At 47.4% G+C, this 19,228-nt stretch overlaps 1 protein-coding gene across 4 annotated transcripts in view; it reads right to left on the bottom strand.

Moving 5' to 3' along the window:
• Window positions 1–1,020: 1,020 nt before the first annotated feature.
• Window positions 1,021–19,228, bottom strand: part of arhgef4 (Rho guanine nucleotide exchange factor (GEF) 4) — a 104,284-nt gene continuing 86,076 nt past the window's right edge. For 3 of the 4 annotated variants that reach the window (XM_048267234.1, XM_048267237.1, XM_048267236.1), the window contains 10 exons: window positions 17,607–17,752; window positions 11,090–11,269; window positions 10,535–10,729; window positions 10,073–10,252; window positions 9,746–9,978; window positions 9,330–9,459; window positions 9,084–9,215; window positions 8,407–8,650; window positions 5,890–5,967; window positions 1,021–4,688 (listed from right to left, as the gene is read on the bottom strand). In XM_048267234.1, the coding sequence (XP_048123191.1) occupies window positions 4,531–4,688; window positions 5,890–5,967; window positions 8,407–8,650; window positions 9,084–9,215; window positions 9,330–9,459; window positions 9,746–9,978; window positions 10,073–10,252; window positions 10,535–10,729; window positions 11,090–11,269; window positions 17,607–17,752 (1,676 nt within the window). In that variant the 3' untranslated portion in view covers window positions 1,021–4,530. Of the gene's footprint in view, window positions 4,689–5,889; window positions 5,968–8,406; window positions 8,651–9,083; window positions 9,216–9,329; window positions 9,460–9,745; window positions 9,979–10,072; window positions 10,253–10,534; window positions 10,730–11,089; window positions 11,270–13,288; window positions 13,482–17,606; window positions 17,753–19,228 lie in introns of those variants that run through there. The other variant, XM_048267235.1, reaches the window with a different exon arrangement.

Raw genomic sequence — 19,228 nt, 5'->3', positions numbered from 1 at the left:
AATTGATTTTGATTAAGTTTTATTTAGTATAATTTGTATTTTGTATATTTAGTATATTCTTTATCTTCTACAGTCCTTATTGCTTAGTTGTGTTTTTTTTATATATTATATACTTTAATTTTATATTATATACTTTTAATTACTTTTTCTGCTGTTATTGAATGTGTGTGTGTGTTGTCTGTATGCTACTGTGACCTTGAATTTCCCCTAGGGATCAATAAAGTATATCTATCTATCTATCTATCTATCTATCTACACACACATGGGGCAGTGCAAGGCCAGGGAGATCCTTCCACTGGTCTGCAAGACTGGATGTTGGTCATGCACTCAGAAAGTGCCTTGCATGGTCGATACCCCAGTACAAGAAATGTAATCAAAATATGGCTGTAAAAAAAGAGAAAATGAGTGGAGATTCTTGGATGTTCATTGCAGAGGTTCAGGTTCAAATGCAAAAAATCATAACAAAAAAAATGTATAGGCCTATTGAGCTTACATCAAGGCAGTAGCCATAGAGTCAACATTGGGAGGGGGACCAAATATCCCATATACAAATTCATGAACAGAAGAAGTGATATGTTTATAGATGTTTTCTTTTTAAAATAGTCTAATAGTTAATAGTATTATATAGCACTGTTCTTCCCCTTTCCATGTTATTCTATCTAATGATATTGATTTGGGATGAATAAATTACAACCATAGCTATTGATATGAACAAAATTCTATGCTTGGTTTACATAAAGGATTTCGCAAGATCCCATGAATTTAACATTAGTTTTCTCATAAATATGTTTTAAAAACAATCCCTAATATAAACAGCAACAATTCTATACGAGATTCAAAAGGCTTTCTCAAAATGTTTCCTTTATAATACAAACTTGGAACACATTACCTCAACTATTTTGGCATGAACTGAAGAAATGCAGAAGATTCAACTTCTTTGATGTCTTTCAGTAACATTGTTCAGTGAAGTGATATCAGCTCAGGCCCCAAGATAAATCACAAAAAGTGAGGAACACAAAATTCTTAAACAGTTTAAATGGTTTTATTTCCCCATTATTTTTGAGTGCATATGTAAACAACCATACACATACAAATATTATGTACAAACACGGTCTTTTATCTCTGTTTTGTAATTTAAACAAACTATACTTACATTTTCACAAGTGCCAAACTCCACTCAGGGGTACACTGCAACAGGCAGTAATTGGCATTCTCATACTTTTCAGTGTTTTTTTTTTTTTTTTTTCGCATTGTAGATCAGTTACAGTCATGTATTAAGCAAAATAGCATTATTTGAATGTAGAAACAGGTAAACGATTACTTATAGGCTTGAAGAAGTAGATGGTTTTAATCTCAAATGAGACAAAAATGTATGAGTTTAAAAAATGCCTTTACATGCTCGACCAATGACCACCGTAGAGACATTCTGAAAAAATGCTGTTCTCCAATGGTGAGGGTTTAACATATTTTTGTGCCAATTTTCACTGAAATATAATTTCAAGATCACTGCTCTGCTGAATGCTGAACCAGAACCTTCAGATGAAGGGATTTGACTGCCCAGACTTTATCATCAGGAAAGGTTTCAGTGAAAAACTTGTATCTCGGTCTGACCCAGTCCAGGTCTTAGGGGGCGGGGAGCAGGTCACACAAAATGGTTTGAAAACCAATTATACAACATGGTGAGCCATCGTTTTTTTTTTTTTTTTTTTTTTTTTTTTAACAAAAAGCAGTAAAATGGAAAGGAGCTACCATAAACATGTTCTCCACTAGGGGGCAGAATGTAGCCACAACAGAAGCAGGTGACGTCAGTATAAAAGAAGGAAATGAAAGGGGTACGGCTCACAAATAGTGTCCACAAATGAAGCCATTTGATCTGGGCAAATGGCTTCACAGACCCTGTCGACTGCAGGACCACAAGCAGAGGTGAAGCGTGACACAAAGAGGTAAAGGTGTTGCACACATGATTGACTTTGTACACACAGGGACAACGCAGATCGCTGGTGACAGAGAACAGAGGGATGAGTGAGAGCTTTTGGAAACTCTTGTGATGACCAGAGGGGTGGTCTTCCTGTTTGCAGCAGCAAGGGTGTCAGTGGGGAGTTTAGTCATTATAGTCGGAGCCTTCTTTTTGATATTCATGGTTGATGCCATCATTACACACACAAACTCTCTCTCTCTCTCACACACACACACACCTGTTCCCATTTTGGGCTGTCTTGTTTTTTGGCAGCAATAGTGTTCCCAAGGGGAATACAATTACAAAGGCTCACAGCTTGGAAGGGAAGAAAACCAGGGACAAAAAAACATCCCATCAAAAAACAAGCAAAAACTAATTTCACCTCAGGCTTGGCTTTGTCTCTCAGCTCTGTCTGTGCAGAGCAGGCCCTATTTGCACATTCAACACTCCCAATACACAGATCTGGGATCAGCACTGGTGTGGCCTTCACGGGTCATCCTACTCGACAGCTTATGGGCAAACTGAAAAAAGAATCCATTTTATATTCCCCACAAGAATGCACAAGCAATTTCAGTTTTATGACCTATTCAAAAGATATCATCCATTTTGTTTTGCACAAGCGGCAGTTCAGTACACTTGGAATAGTAGAGGGGGTGATTACAGAATATACAGACTTGTTTCATATGGTGTGTAATTGACTGCACTTACAAGAGAAGAATGGAGAAAACCCAAGATGATTTACATCGATATTAAGAGGAACTGAGAATGGGCCTAGTCTTAGTCTGAGTGGAAATGCAATAGTCCCGAACCTTGACTGTAAGCGCACTGCTGATTAAAATATATATATTCTGCTTCACAAAAATCAGAGCATCAAACATGGTTATGGGCTTGAGGTCCACCTAACCTAGTTTCCTTAACTTCTTCAAGAGTCTCTCTCCATTCGCATTGTCAAGAGCCAGCAACAAAGCAGCAGTTCGTTTTGTTTCCTTTTGTTTTTTTTTCTTGAAAATCTTGTGTGTCTGTCACAACAAACATCGTTTGATTTGTGGCGGCAGCAGAGCGCGTATTCATCAGGGAGTGATGCTCAATAAGAGATTTCTGTCTCCAGGGAAACGGGGTTCTATGAGGGAGGAGTGATGCAGACATTATACCTCCCCTTAAAAAAAGATAAGCACTATCAGTATTCCAAAGCAGGCACATTCCTCTCTGGTATAGCATAAGGAGGACAAAAATGTACATGGTATTCAGACATTCGGCTATTATTCCCAGGCTGCTGCCGGTTTTTGTCACATTAAGCATTTTCTCTGGAAAAAAACCCCATCATCCATTCAGACCATGTGTCCTGTTAACCATGGCTTAAGGGGAATAGAAGTGCCAAATCACACATTTACCTTTTAAAGACATTTGTGTGTTCTGCACGCGACCGCGCAGAAACGGCTGCACCAATCATATTTCTTTCTGTTTTTCCGCTTCTTTGTGTTCAGCAGCGCTAGGAGAAGCGGCCCTGGGCCAAGAGTTTGGGAGAGTCATGTTTGGATAACACGCTTTGTTGAAAAGCAGTCCATGCATAGCTATACGATCCAGGAGACACTTCAAAATGGCACTTCCAAAACGAAGTTATAATAATAATAATAATAATAATAATAATAATAGTAACAGTAATAATAATAATCATAGTAATAGTACTAGTAATAATAGGCAGAGGGCACTCAGAGAAAAAGGCTAAAGGAGGTGCAGATGACAGAGAAGGAAATGCAGACAGTAAGAGATGATGGGTTTGATCCGCACCAAGTCACCAAGCCATGTGTTCTCAGATTTAGTATCATCTTTGGATTTTATAGACTGCCATCTACATCACTATCCGTGTGGCTAATAGAAATCAGATGGTACCAGACGTGGTGCAAATGTTCCGGAAATGAAATAATTACACTGATCATGATGCCCCTTTTTAACCTTTTTTTCCACAGCTGACATAAGAACAAACTTAAATAAAAAAAAAAGCAAATGTCTCTGGCACTGTGAACAATATTGGCAACTGTTGACACAAAACAAACAAACAAACCAACAAACAAACAAGCGGAAACGGTAAAAGTAAAGAAATGTTTGTCAGTCTAGTATCTGTCAAAGATAGGGCTGCTGTCGAGTCCACGTAGAGTCTGGCAGCCATAGTAGTATTAGTACCCATTCATGCTGTTCATAGTTCATAGAGAGGAGCGACAGCCTCCAGGGTAAGCTCTCCCAGAGTATACACGCAGTCTATGTCCATGTCTGATTGTAACCAACCTATAAAGTGCTTTCTCAACAACATAAAATTAGACATAATCATCATCATCATCTTCTTCGTCATCACAAACAACGTCACCATTACTGTCCTCTTCATCCTCGGTATCGCAGCAACAGTTGGTCATTTATTTGGAAGAATGACATGAGCGAACGAACGAAAAAACGAAACCCAACTAAATGTAGCAAACCAGAAAAGGAGGATAAAATGTACGGTTAAGTTCAGGCACGAGCTAAGTGAGCTCTCCACTCTCTCTCTCTCTCTCTCCTTCTTTGCTCTCTCCATCCTGACTTCACTTCTTGAAAGGCGTCAGTCTGCCGATGTTCTGCCAGAAGTTGGAGGTCTTGCGCTTGGGCTCAGCCAGCATGAAGACCTGCTGCTGGGGCACAGCAGAGGGCAGCGACGGGTGCTTCTGCCGCAGCAGGAAGTCGTAGTAGGGTCGGGTCACCGCTGCAGGAGGGGACGAGAGGGCAAACATTAGCCAGCCACTATGCCATGTCTCTTTCCCTCCTCCAATTCTTTAATGCTGAAGCATGTACTGTTTAAAAGCAATGTCTTTAGATAGATAGATAGATTCCCCTTGGGGATCAATAAAGTATCTATCTATCTATCTATCTAGCCAGCCACCATGGCGTGTATCTTTCCCTCCCAATTCTTTAATGCTGAAGCATGTACTGTTTAAAAGCAATGTCTTTAGATAGATAGATAGATTCCCCTTGGGGATCAATAAAGTATCTATCTATCTATCTATCTAGCCAGCTACCATGGCGTGTATCTTTCCCTCCCAATTCTTTAATGCTGAAGCATGTACTGTTTAAAAGCAATGTCTTTAGATAGATAGATAGATTCCCCTTGGGGATCAATAAAGTATCTATCTATCTATCTATCTAGCCAGCTACCATGGCGTGTATCTTTCCCTCCCAATTCTTTAATGCTGAAGCATGTACTGTTTAAAAGCGATGTCTTTAGGAGATCTAACTCAAACACTCTCACTCTGGTTACATTCAGCATATACACAAACACTCTCACTCTGGTTACATTCAGCATACACAAACACTCTCACTCTGGTTACATTAGGCATATACACAAACACTCTCACTCTGGTTACATTAGGCATATACACAAACACTGCTTCAGCGCTAGATGGCAGGCAGTTTGTTTGATGAAGTATGTAAACAAACACAGATCTCGTCTCTGGCACCACAAGAGAGCCAGATGGAAAACCCACGTCTGAGAAACACAAGCTCCCAGACAGTGGCTAATCTTGGGCTGGGTTGGGCTGGGGCGGGCCAGGGCTTTGCCCAGCGCCCTGGAGCGGAGCGAGCCTCAAAGCTGGTGTACAGAATGCCCCTGATCCCATGCCGCCCCAGTGGGCTCCGCTGGGGCATCCTTGTGCCAACCCGGCAGCGCCGGCCTTTTCACCACCCGGCCACACACACACACACACACACACACACACACACACACACACACACACACACACACACACACACACACACACGGCTATGGTGGTGGTGGAATGGATGCTGGCGTCACTGAGAGACAAGCGCTGGGGCGGCAGGTGGTGGCCAGAAGGGGCCAGGTGTGCTGGAGTGGACACTGATAAGGGCAGCGTGACGGAGGAGGATGTGTTAGCGCACTCGGCTCTCACCTTTGGGTTTCCCACTGGGATGGCTTTTGCTGGCATTCAACATGGCCTGTTTCTTCTGGACTTCAGTGATGGAGAAGCCTGGAATAAAATGGAGGGAGGAAATCAGACAAAACAAAACAAACAAAGCTCTCATTGAAATGATGTTAGAATGATACAGATTTGCTGGGAACAAGAAGCTGTACAAATCTACTTTGTAAAAAATGAAGTCATGCGTTATCCAGTAGATGCAAAACATTTGTTAATGAGCCCTGGAAAATCGACATTGTTTACGATACGATTGATTGTGGTGTCTGATACTGACTCATCGTCTGAAAAGTAGAGGGCAAATGATTCATCACATGGCTTGTTATTTTGTGAGAGGCAAACCCACACCACACGCAATCATAAGATTGCTCTTCAAAAACAGCCACAGGAACGGCCTTCCCTGCTTCTGAGACGGACGGGAAGTAATGAGCGGCTTCTGGCTGCAGTCAGGTGGAACAGCCAGACGTGCCGCTCCAGAGGACGCAGCGGTCTGCCCCTGCCGGGACAGAGGTGGGAACGCCACTGGGATCACGGGCGTCCCGCCCAGTCAAGCTACGCCCAGGTGGCAGTGGCTCTGCACTGGGGCCACAGACACCCCTCCCCTCCTCACCCCACGCGACCAACCGTCCACTCTAGTCCCCACCCCAGCCCAGCCCAGCCCAGCCCAGCCCCACATGTGCACCCCAGCCCCACATGTGCACCCCACCCCAGCCCAGCCCCACATGTGCACCCCAGCCCAGCCCCACATGTGCACCCCAGCCCAGCCCCACATGTGCACCCCACCCCAGCCCAGCCCACCCCAGCCCAGCCCAGCCCCACATGTGCACCCCACCCCAGCCCAGCCCAGCCCACCCCAGCCCAGCCCCACATGTGCACCCCAGCCCACCCCAGCCCAGCCCCACATGTGCACCCCAGCCCAGCCCCACATGTGCACCCCAGCCCAGCCCCACATGTGCAACCCAGCCCAGCCCCACATGTGCACCCCAGCCCCACATGTGCACCCCAGCCCAGCCCCACATGTGCACCCCAGCCCCACATGTGCACCCCAGCCCCACATGTGCACCCCAGCCCAGCCCCACATGTGCACCCCACCCCAGCCCCACATGTGCACCCCAGCCCCACATGTGCACCCCAGCCCAGCCCCACATGTGCACCCCACCCCAGCCCCACATGTGCACCCCAGCCCAGCCCCACATGTGCACCCCAGCCCAGCCCCACATGTGCACCCCAGCCCCACATGTGCACCCCAGCCCAGCCCCACATGTGCACCCCAGCCCCACATGTGCACCCCTGCCCCACATGTGCACCCCTGCCCCACATGTGCACCCCAGCCCCACATGTGCACCCCAGCCCCACATGTGCACCCCAGCCCCACATGTGCACCCCTGGCCTGGCAGTGGGCTCAGCTTCACCGTCGCGCATGGGGCAGATGTATGGACGCCTGCCAGCTGATCTCCCAGATCAGGCATGTTAATCCATTTTGCTGCTCCCAATTACAAACTCTCTGTCCGGCGGCCAAAGGCGGGGCATTTAAGTATTAACACTGAGTGGATTTTGGAGCCGGCCAAGGGGACACGGGAGAACGAGTGGTCAGGTTTTGACCAGGGCCTGATGTATGACCTATCCCAGGAGCGAGGCAGCCGGCTCATTTGCCTCACATGCAGAAGACGTGATGAACCATCTTACAAACTCTTCTAATTAACTTAAGTGTGTTTTTCCTCTCTCTCCTCCTCCAATCTGCCCCCACTCTCCTGCGCTGGCCCTCAGACATCTCCTTATTGAGTGCCCATCTAGGGGAAGGATTAGAGTGCACCCTAATGCAAGGGCAGTGCTCGGAGGAGGCCTGTAATGGGATGAGGCAACTGTGTGTGTGTGTGTGTGTGTGTGTACGCCCAGGCCCAGACAGCCAGGAGAGCTGCACTCCATCACAGCTGACAGGACCTGGAACTGAGTTGCACCAACTAAAAGGAGGCTAGTTGTCTCTGCACTCCACAGAAATCTCAAGTGCTTATAAACACAGCTGGTAAGCATCCATATGATACAACATTTCATTTAGTTATACCCTAGCTGACAGCATATGTTTAAGAGTCAAGAGAGATGGTTTACCGTGCTCGATAAATCTGGAACTGATACCACATGTTTCTTTAAACTAGCATAAATATGAAATGCTGGTATGAGGAGGATATCTAGTGCTTGAAAACATAGGAATTCATGGCCCTGATTCATCTGGAGGTCAGGCTGTGCTAGAACTGAAGTAGCCCATGAATTCTGTTTATTGCATTACAGTACATTCATTTATGCAATAGCAATGTGTCAGCTAAATGCCTAAATGTAATGTTTAATCCAGAGCAACTTAATGTGGAGAAGCATATATTTCATGACTATGTGTGCTCCCTGTCAGTCAAATCCATTCCTTAACAGCTATTAGCACCAGTGCAGACGCTTAGCTATAGAGCTGCTGACACAGTGGCTGGGTGTTGGCTGGAGGCTCACCTGTTTCTCTGTCGTGCTGCACCTGAGTGCGCTCGTCGGCGAGGGCACGCAGCCAGCGCTGCTTCTGCTCGGGCTTCTTGGCGCACAGCAGGTGGACTTCGTCCCCGCCGGGCGAGCGCAGCTTCAGGGCGTTCTTCACGCTCACGTTGAAGTCCTTGTCCTTGCCGTCCTCCACGTCCAGCACCTCCATCTGGTCCATGTCCATACGGCCCTTGTAGTAAAGCATGTCTCTACGTAGGAGGTCCTACCGGGCGAGACAGCAAAGGGATGCAAAGCAGCGTGGATTAGACTCTTGATGCAATCTACCAGATGAGGCGCTTGAGGGATGGGTCTGATTTTGTTTGAATATAACCAGATGGGCTCTTCTGAAAGATAAATACGTCTGCCCTTGAGTGAAGAATGAGAAATAGCTACCTGCACCATACTCCACTACAGCACACGGCACTGAGATATAATGTAAACTAGGTAGATAAATCTAAAATGTAGGCATGGGTAATTAATGGATGGGCAGCCTTTCTAGCTAAAACAAAGTCACTTGAAGCAGCTAAATCGAAAGTAAGCAATCACAGTGTAGGGAAGAGCTACAGCACTTACACAGGCATTTATTTCCTTGCATTAGTCTCAAGAGATGAAAGCGTTGCAGTCTCTAAATGGCAAGTACACACGTGAAAACTCACCTTCTTGCAGTAGACCATCTGATGATCGAACAGGAAAAACATGCGCTGCTGGCTCTTTCCTTGTGGCTGTGAGATCTTCGTCAGCTCCCCTGAGAAAATCAGATCTGAACTTCTAGTGAGGACATCTTCACCCTGAGGACACACACAAACACATAACTACCCAAGGACCGAAGGCAACATTATTTTGTAAAAAACAAAAAAACCCATAATCATTCTGATCATGTTTGACATCCCATAATGCCATACCTCCCAGTCTTCTATGGAGCTCTGCCACTGGGCAATTTTGTCCACGTTCTCCAGACGGCGTTTTCTCTCATTAATAAGTCTCGCCACGTTCTTCATGGCATTTAGGGCAGCCTCCACATCCGCATAGTCCCTAGAACAAGTCAAGAGGGAATGGTCAAGCAAATATGTACTCTTCTTCATAGAAATGCACCTCAGTAAAGACTTGGGGGTCTTAGTAAAGAATTGGGGCTGTCTACTTTGGATTATTGCTACAAAAAACAGTATAAATTCATGGTAACTAGCATTTTTCTTCACAGACAGTCAAAGCTACTCTGGTATTGCATTATATCGTTTTAAACCACAGTAACATGGCCCAATGTTGGCAGCCAATGCTGTCATTTATTTGTCAGTCTTGCCATGTGTGTTGGGTGAAGTACCTGTGCTGAGGGTTGGTGTACTTGAGCAGCTCGGCCAGCTGCAGAGGGTACTTGCAGATCTTCTGCACGGGCGTGAGCAGGAAGCCGTCCAGAGAGATGTCAATCATCTTCTGAAGCAGTCGGCACGCCTCAAAGAAGAACACATACTTGTTGACCTTCATGAGCTTGGAGAGCTGGAGGCAGGCGTTGGGGTGGTTGTTGCAGTACTCCGAGTAGATCTGGAAATCTGTTTGCTGGAGGTGGACAGGGACATTTGTGTAATAGATGGTTTGTATATGTAATGGAATGGTAATAAATGTGTAATATGGGATCTGGCCTGGCGCTTACGTGCTCGAGGAAACATGAGCCGATCTCACTGAGGTGGGGCTCCTCTTTGTTGAACTTCTTTTCCAGGCCCTTGAGGAACTTCTTCTGAAACCTGTAAATCTCCTCGATGTTGCCAAATATGGTCCTCAGCTGGTCCTCTGAGAACATGTCGGTTCGCTTGCGGCACTGTTTGATGTAGCCCTGTGGGGTGTGGAAACCAAAGACTTTTAATTCCACAGTCCAGCAGACATGACATTTTTAGCTTTGGTGTAAAAAGTTTGAGTGTCTCTAAAGTGTATCTACAGTAATCCTCACAACTCTGGCTGCCACACATATGGCATGCATCATTTACTACGAAACTTACCATCCCATGCAAAGGGACCAATCCCCCATTATAAGTTTAAATGCATGTAAGGTGAAAGGTCTGCACAAGACTATGCCAAAAACAAAACACCTGCAGACAGGTAAAACAGGTCAACACACCTCGCAGATGTCCTTCAGGTGTTTGATGTAGTCTCGCTCCGTGCTCATGATCTCGTTGATGACGTTGGTCCTCATCTGCTCCTTGCAGGGCAGGCCGGGGCCCAACAGCAGGCTGACCCCCCGGCAGTCCTCCTCCCGGGCCTCCTCTAGCTGCGCTAGGTACTCCTCCATGGGCTCATCCTGGTTCACACGCAACTGTAGGGAGGGAGGGAGGAAGAGAGGGAGGGAGAGAGGGAGGGAGAGAGGAAGGGAGGAAGGGAGGAAGGGAGAGAGGAAGGGAGAGAGACAGGGACAGGCCACAAGCCAGTCAGCTGGAGAACACTCCACATCCTATGCATATATGTATGACTGACTTTCATGTTCTGGTCATTATGGCAGTGAAAGCATGGATCCATTTGGCATTGTTCAACCTATAAATAGGCCTTTATATTGAAATATGACATTTCTGTAGAAACTTCAGATTGCTGTTAAGTACTGTATGAATAAAATACAAGTAAGCAAGTGACATCCTTGGTTTGTGGTAGTGGTCATTGGGAGTCGCTTGGCGGTCCTCACCCGAACAAAGCTGGCAGGGAACCAGCCCTCGCTGTCCAGGATGCGGCCCCACCACCACTCCTTGTTGGTGGCATCTACCACTTCGATGACGTCACCGGCGTTGAAGCCCAGCTCCTGGTCATCCATGGTGACATGGTCCCACAGCGCCTCGGCGTAGACGACGCTGCCATCGCTGATCAGCTGTGAGGCGACAGGCACACACACACACACACACACACACACACAGGCACACACACACACACACACAGGCGGTAAGCGGACAGCCCATCAATTTCGCTACTTCAAAATGAGATTTCAGCAGACAGCGCCAACTCTTCCTGGAAAGCACCTTGACACGGCACTAGTGGTGCCATGGAAATCAAGCGCATTACGCTGAATGGGGCAGCATAAACAAATACTGGAGATCTGTGTCCAGAGGGCGGTCATGCCAGCTGGGGCCAACGCACAGCCAACAGACGAGATGGCACAGAACCTGGTGGCTGATGCACTCCAAACGCAATCTCAATCAAATCTGGTGTTTGGCTTTTCCCGTACGCTATTCTCCTGAATCGCCAGTACAACCTCGAAAGCGCTAGGCCTCCACCGACACAAATATTACAAAACTTTAGCTTTTGCTAAAATGCATGCTGCTATTCCACACAGAGCGTTTTTCATGTCTTCCTCCCACTCTCTCTAGATGTAAACATTCACATACAGTCAGACACACACACACACACACACTTTCACTATTATGCCTTTCATGAGAGAGAAAAGCACTCTCCAACTCTCGACAGCATGTACTATGCATCGTCTAACTGCCAGCCTGGTCTCACTGCCATCGATCCATCACTGCAAAGAGGGGGACTGTAGGCCTGTTGCTAGGCGACACACCCACAAGATCTCGCCTCTCCGCTGCATCCCTCTCTCCTGATCTTAGCACCATTGTGAGTCCAATAACCAGAACGTAATCCTCCCCAAACGTGACCTACTCAGAACTGCCTGCCTTTGAACATGGACACTGGAGCGGACGAGGCCGATAAGGTCATCTCACAGCCAGAGATCTGCCGCTACTACAGTACCAAAGAAAGCTTTCAGTGGCCAGGGCGGCCATTACGAGTCACACTGTGTATAACACTGTGGATTCATAATTACAGTAATTGGGTGGAGAAGGCAGGCCATGGGGCTGGGCTGTGATTGGTCAATGGCAGCTCTGGGGTTAGACTTGACTCAAAGCTTGTATGTCAGATCTACAAGAATAGAAACAAGGCTTCTAGTTCTCTAAGTTCCTTTGCCACAGTCACTCAGGGGTAAGTAGTTCTCTCTCTCTCTGTGTGTGTGTGTGTGTGTGTTTGCGTGCACGTGTTAATCCAGACTCGCGCATAGTTAGCACTGACAACCCAGCAAAAGCTAATTACCAAAGTAACTAACCCCTGATAAAACAGAGATGAAAACTCACTGACCTGGCAGGCCTCCTTATCCCAGTAAAGCAGACACAGCTGAACCCTCCCCTGCATCTCTAGCCTACTGATCCAGCTCCAGCCCATATTCCCACCCAGCTAAACTGCATGCGCCTGGGCCCCAAAACACAGCTGTGGCCCCTCAAGAGGACATGAGCACACAGCACAAACCCACTGTGTTCAGTGTACCCTGTCAGGGGGCAAAGCCTAAATCAGGTTAAATCAGTGGTCTGTGAGAGCCTACAATGTGTTGAAATATCCCTGATGGTTAGCATGTGGGCTTGTGGTCAAATAAGCTGTAAATAATGGCTTGCACATGTGAGGGGTTGAGATGCTACTCTGGTTAATGAAAACAATCAGGCCAGAATATTCCCAAACATGCCTAACAGCATGCACACATCACAAAACAGCAAGGCTGAACCAACCAAACAAATTCTGATCCTTCCATTGATGGCAGTGACAGACACACTTTAAATGAGCTGATGTCAACCTTCTCGGCTTTAAAGTGCACACAAGATGAGACCAGACCTACATTGCTTGAATGTCAAAAAGCTGCAAACACAGAGTGTGCTAATGCTAGCATTTAAAATTCTCCTGCGGACTAGTCAACCACACAAACACACGCACACATGGATGCACACAGATGTAAAAATAGACACGGCACAGTGATCGGGGTGCACTATCCTCTCCATCTTCACTCTCACTCTTACTTGGCAATTCTCAGTTTTGTTGTGAAATGGCCGAGGCAATAACGGTACATTACCTGGACTCCTGCTGGTAGCACATCCCGGAACCCCATCCATATAACAGCAGGTCCCTTGTGATGCTTCTCTCCCCTCCTATCTCTCTCTCTCTCTCTCTCTCTCTCTCTCTCTCTCTCTCTCTCTCCTCACCGCATTTCTTTCTCCACCTCAGCTCCTCAGCCTGCGTAAACTAAACTCAATCTTCTTCCTGTTTCTTTTGCCCCCACCCCCCCCTCTCCCTTCCTCCTCCCCCTTACCCACTTACCCCACCCCTCCCCGCAATGCTACCCCCCTCTCCTGTCCTCTACCGCTACCCCCCTCCCCTCCCCAAGCGGCCCCCGGACCCCCGGTCACTTCTACTGGAAGGCCAGCAGGAACATGAGCACCACGTTGATGATGATGAGGAGCATCATGATGATGAAGACGACCACCCGCTGGGTCTCGGGGTGCATGTTGCAGCGCAGCAGCATGTCCAGAAAGCCCCCCCGCTGCCGGCCCTTGTGGGCGCTGCGAGCCATCGGCGGCCTCCCCACTCTGTCCTCCGCGTCGCCCGGCTCCCCTCGCCTCCTCCGCGGCCCCGATTCTCCTCTCTCTCTCCCTCTCTCTCTCTCTCTTCCCCGCTGTCTTCTTCCTGCTGCCTGTTCACTCCTTCACGCAAAAACGTCAAACCCTCTCTTCTCCCGCTCCCTCCTGGTCCTCCTTGTTCTCTTTCTTCCTTTTCCTCCCTCTCTCTCTCTCTCTCTCTCCTCTGTTAGTCAGGAGGCTGAAGGAATCAGAATCGCCTTGATTCTCCCTCTCATGTCGATCTACACGCTCCCCCCTTCCTTGCTTACGCTCCTTCTTTCTTGTCAGCCTTTCCCTCCTCCTCCTACTCTTCCTCCTCTACCGCCACCACCTCTCCTCCTCCTCCTCCTCCTCCTCTTCTGTTTGCTCGCTGGATGGCTGCTGCTGCTGCGTGCTGCGGACACAGGACGGATGCTAGCTGCGTCGTCGCTGACGGAGGTTCATGGCAGATTTTCCCCCCCTTTCTTCCTCTCAACCTCTCTGTAAGCACAATGACGCTTCCCTCTCCAAAAAAAAAAATATTAGCGACACCACGTTGGCCCCAGCGCTGCTTTAAACTAGCCTGGCGAAAGCATTCACTTCACTCCCAGACCGCTCGTTGTTCTCTCTCTCTCTCTCTCTCTCTCTCTCTCTCTCTCTCTCTCTCTCTCTCTCATGCGCGCGCACACGCTCTCTCGCTCCCTTTGCCTTTCACTCCCTCTTTCTGTGTCTCTTTCACTCAACCCCCCTCTTCCTCCCACTAGCAACCAATCGGCTGGCTGAAACCGGCGCCGTATCCTGGAAACCGGAGTGGCTGAGGCAGGCCTTAGCAACCCAGGGGAGGGAGGGGGGATGGGGGCGGGTGGAACAGGAGGATGGATGGAGAATAATGGAGTGAGTGAACAGGACGGAGAGAGAGAGAGAGAGAGAGAGAGAGAGAGAGATGGAGGGAGGGAGGGAGAAAGGAGGGGGATGGAGATGGAGACAGATAGAAAATAGACCTGTCGAAAAGACAGAGCACGGGAGATAAAAATTGAAAGACAGAGCGAAGGAGGAAGAGAAGGAGAGGTGCAAGGCAATGGAAGTGGATGGGAGGGGGGAAATAGATAGGGTGTTTGTGGAAAGAGAGAGGGGGGGGGGGCACAGTCCTCTCCGAGCGCTGACAAGAGTTGATCCTTCATTAGCCACATCAGCTGATCTCTCTCCTCCCTCTAAGAGCTCCCAATCTGTTCTGCATTAAAATAGGAAACGCAGGGAAAAAAAAAAAAAAAAGAAAAGGACAACACTAGAGCGCTCTCTCTCTCTCTCTCTCTCTCTCTATTATACAAGCTCCCGATTTAGAATGTGGACACGCAACGCGGACGTCTGGCCTAGCCACGGCCCTGGGCATCTTCCGCTGGCTGACCTGATTTTGCTGAGGATCGTGCCCAGGTGCACTAAAGCCCTGAATGCCACTCAGGAATACAAACCGCAGCTTAATTATTCACTAGCTCCAGCACCCCAGTGTCCATCTGAACGCACAGATGGCTGCCTCTCTCCACTCAGCACTGAGGGAGGCAGAGTCTGTGTGTGTGTGTGTGTGTGTGTGTGTGTGTGTGTGTGTGTGGATGTGGATGTGTGTGTGTGTGTGTGTGTGTGTGTGTGTGTGTGTGTGTGTGTGTGTGTGGATGTGTGTGTGTGTGTGTGTGTGTGTGTGGGTCATCTGAATTTACACACAGTCTTGGGTTTTCCAAACCTTTTATGCAGTAATTGCACCACCTAGCTGCTTTGAAACAAAACTGTTTTACTGCACATATACAGTATTTATATCCAATTAAATGATTGGTTAAATAATGTGTAAAATAATACTGTTAAAATATTAAGCCCACAGCATTAAATAATATTATACTACCCTAACATGTAGGTTAGGTAGTTCCAATTTCATAAGATAGGATGGGATAACCTCTGCTAAGACAAACGGTGCTAACTGACCTGTAATGGATTGTAAGTATAGCAGCTAACCTTGTACCTGACTTTTGAACACAGTGCAACAAGCCCTTTGGACATAGAAATATATGTGGTTTTGAAACATATCAAATAACTGCCAGGCTGTTTTTATTTCTCCAACTACATGTTAACTGGATGCAGCCATAGATATGAAACTGTTCTATGGTGTATTTATGGTTGCAGCATTATGCATTGTGCTTTGAGAAATATTATACAGTACTTGTTAGCTGTCATTAGTTAATTATTAAACAAATTATAGTATGGTAACAGAGAAGAGGACTGTGCAGCATGTCCTGATCAGTACAGGCAAGTGTAAGTGTTCCACAGGCTCACCTTCATTTTCTCATGTTGCATCTTTCACATCTCATTAAGCAAACGGCTGTAAACCAATGAGGGCATTACGTTCTGGCAAGACAAAATTTGCTTTACTATTGCCCTGAAGCAGTTGAACATACAGTATATGGCCCAGATTAAATCATTCCGTAAGTTTCACGTTTCAAAAGATATGAAGATGTTATCATAGTTTGTTAGCCTATCTATCTAAATCCTACACATCTGCTCCATTCTACACAATATTGCTGGCCATGCACTCAAGTATTAACCCCCACACATTTCAAAGCAGGATATGATATAAAATCAATAATTGAAATGCTCCTATTGCCCTTCAGCATTCCCAGTGTAAATTCATTACATGCTCCAACAGCAGGACATCATACATCTCATATCGTACTCATCATCTACATCAAACATGGTATCTATGCTATCAGCCCTATCTGAATCCCATTGATCTTTAAGATTTTGAGGATGAAACCATTTAATCAAACAAGTCCTGGAAGAGTAGTTGTTCTTGGACTTTGTTTACACTCAGACTGATCCTGAAGCTCGCACCTGTGTCCCTCCCCAAACCCCCAACCCCCGCTGAGCATCGGCGTCCAGCTCTGTCAGCACCTCGATTAACAGCAACATCATTCTGCCCTGAAGCAGCCCACTGGAGAAATACACACTGATAACAGCGCAAACAAATCAATTTCTTCCCCTCCTCAAGGAGACACACACACACACACACACACACACACGCACACACGCGCAGACTTCATATAAGCATAAACAAGATCTGGAGCGTTGAGTCAAGCTCCTTTAATTGTGTCCCCACCTGGTGGCTTTTGTTATCTGTCCCGCTGGTTTGTTTCCTGGCTTTGGAGAGGATGAGGGTGGGACAACATCCTAGCCAATCGGCTGCCAGAGATTCTGCCCTGTCTTACCAGAATTCAAACGGTGTACTCCCAGCATGCTTTGCGAGATCTTATTTAGCTCGTTGACAAGCTCTGCGGGCCAACGCCGTGCCACTCCGATACACTTCTGTGCTGCGGCATTTTAATCTGTCCCCAGCAATCCTTTCCTACCAATCTCTTTAGTGCACCAAAGCAGTGTGTGAGAAACATGCTAAATACCAAAGACAACAAAGCATTCGAATACAGAGCAAACTGGAAGATAGAGAGACGCCGTGATCATGAACGGGGACCTAGTGCCTAGAACAGTGATAAATCATACACCTCGAGACCACACAGACTGACACACACACACACACACACACGTGCCCGCGCACAGACACATACATACACACACACATGCACACACAGAGCATGCGGTCAAGAAAGATTGAGTGCTGCAGCACTGCAGGTGATGTGGTTATCCAATGCAGCAAGGCAGACAGCAGGGAGAGGTGAAATACATCAAGAGAGAGGGTGATAAAGAAAGAGAGAGAGAGAGAGAGAGAGCAGTGGACAAAGAAATGTAAAGAGTAACTACCTCGTTTATGGCCAGCTGCTCTCCGCCTCCTCCGGAATGGCCGAATCGATGGCCGGAGCTGCGGTAGTCCTCAAACAGGTCCTCCTCGCTGCCTGCTTCATCCCCAAACGCGGCCTTCTCGGTAGCGCCGTCTGGCACGATCACTGCTAAGGGAGCAGAAAGCGAAGGAGACAGAGAGAGGGAGAGAGAGAGAGAGAAAAAGAAGGACAGAAAGAAAGCGGGAGAAACACAGAGCAGAGCATCAGATTCTGTGTTCCTCTCTGCTCCGACACCGAGGAACCAAAGCCCTCCCTGTGGATCACACACGCTGGGCTGAGTATTTGGGGCAAACCACAAACCCCACGACAGAAATGGGAAACGCAAGCCCCTGTTTTTGCTCTATGTCAGTGGGCCTGAGTGGAGATGCTCAGCATGAGTCAGTCTGATCAAGTCAGCCTCTGCGTGGCCGTATGGGAAAGTAGGGAGTAGTGTGAGGAGACATGTATATAAAACAGACCCAGTGCAGTGACATGATAAGGGGCCGGGCAGTGGGACAGTCCCCCTGATGAACTAACCCTCCCTGCCCCCCTCACCTCCTCACTCACTGACCCGCTTCTGCCAACACCGGGCTGCTAGTCATCGTACATGACTCACAATGGCGCCAGCCGTGACCTCATCTGATTCCAAAAAACAACAACAACAACCCCCCCCCGTAAGGGACACGCCAGGCCAGCGGTAAGCCAAACCCCTGCGGGCCCTCTGTCCCTCTATTTGTGCGCGCGGATAAAAATATACTGGACCAAACCGGCCCAGACAAGCCAGCCGGTGCAGAAACACACTACTACAGTATGCAGAGAGAAACAGTGTGTATTGCAGTTAAAAATGGCCTCCATCCTGACCCACTTCTCTGAGATTATTCATAAAGTATTTTGGATGTAATTACAGTACGGCATTTGAAGGTCTCGACAGGCATGCCAGGGTTTAGTGTGTGAGGAGATGAAACCCAGGCCTGCTGATGAGTTGTGATGTGACCCGGAGGAGGAGGAGGAGGAGGACTGATCTCGGGTCAGGTGAGACAGAGGTCAGGCCGGGACAGAAGATAAAACGTGACTGTCAACAACTGTCAGCGTTTGGTTCACAGCCACATGCCCAGAAACAATAACACACATTACTCAGATAAGAGTAGGGTGAAGTGGAGAAAAACAAGCCCACACACTCAGGCTCTGTTCACATATCATTCTAAAATATGGACACATACAGTATAACAGACACCACACACATGCACATACACAAACAAACAGGTTCATATTGTTCTCACCTTTCTTTCCATGCAAGATAATTAAAACCAACAACTAAACTAACAATTAGACACACACATTTATACCAGTATACATGCATGCACACACACACACACATGCACACGCACACACACACACACACTTCTATCTCAGAGGTACAACTTTATATCTAACAGAGGCACAAGACCCCCTGCTTTCTGTGCATATGGATACCTGTCACAGGAACTAAAAATACTCGCCCTGTCTCATCTAATCTCTGATACTGCAGGCCCCGCAAACAGCTGTTGCTGCGGCAGAGTTTCCGTGGTGACAAATCACCGTGGAGACATGAACGAGTTGTGCATA

The sequence above is a fragment of the Alosa alosa genome, chromosome 16, assembly GCF_017589495.1.
Source record: "Alosa alosa isolate M-15738 ecotype Scorff River chromosome 16, AALO_Geno_1.1, whole genome shotgun sequence".
Classification (NCBI taxonomy): domain Eukaryota; kingdom Metazoa; phylum Chordata; class Actinopteri; order Clupeiformes; family Clupeidae; genus Alosa; species Alosa alosa.
The sequence above is the reverse complement of the archived record's forward strand: the minus strand, read 5'-3'. Positions and strand labels throughout refer to the sequence as shown.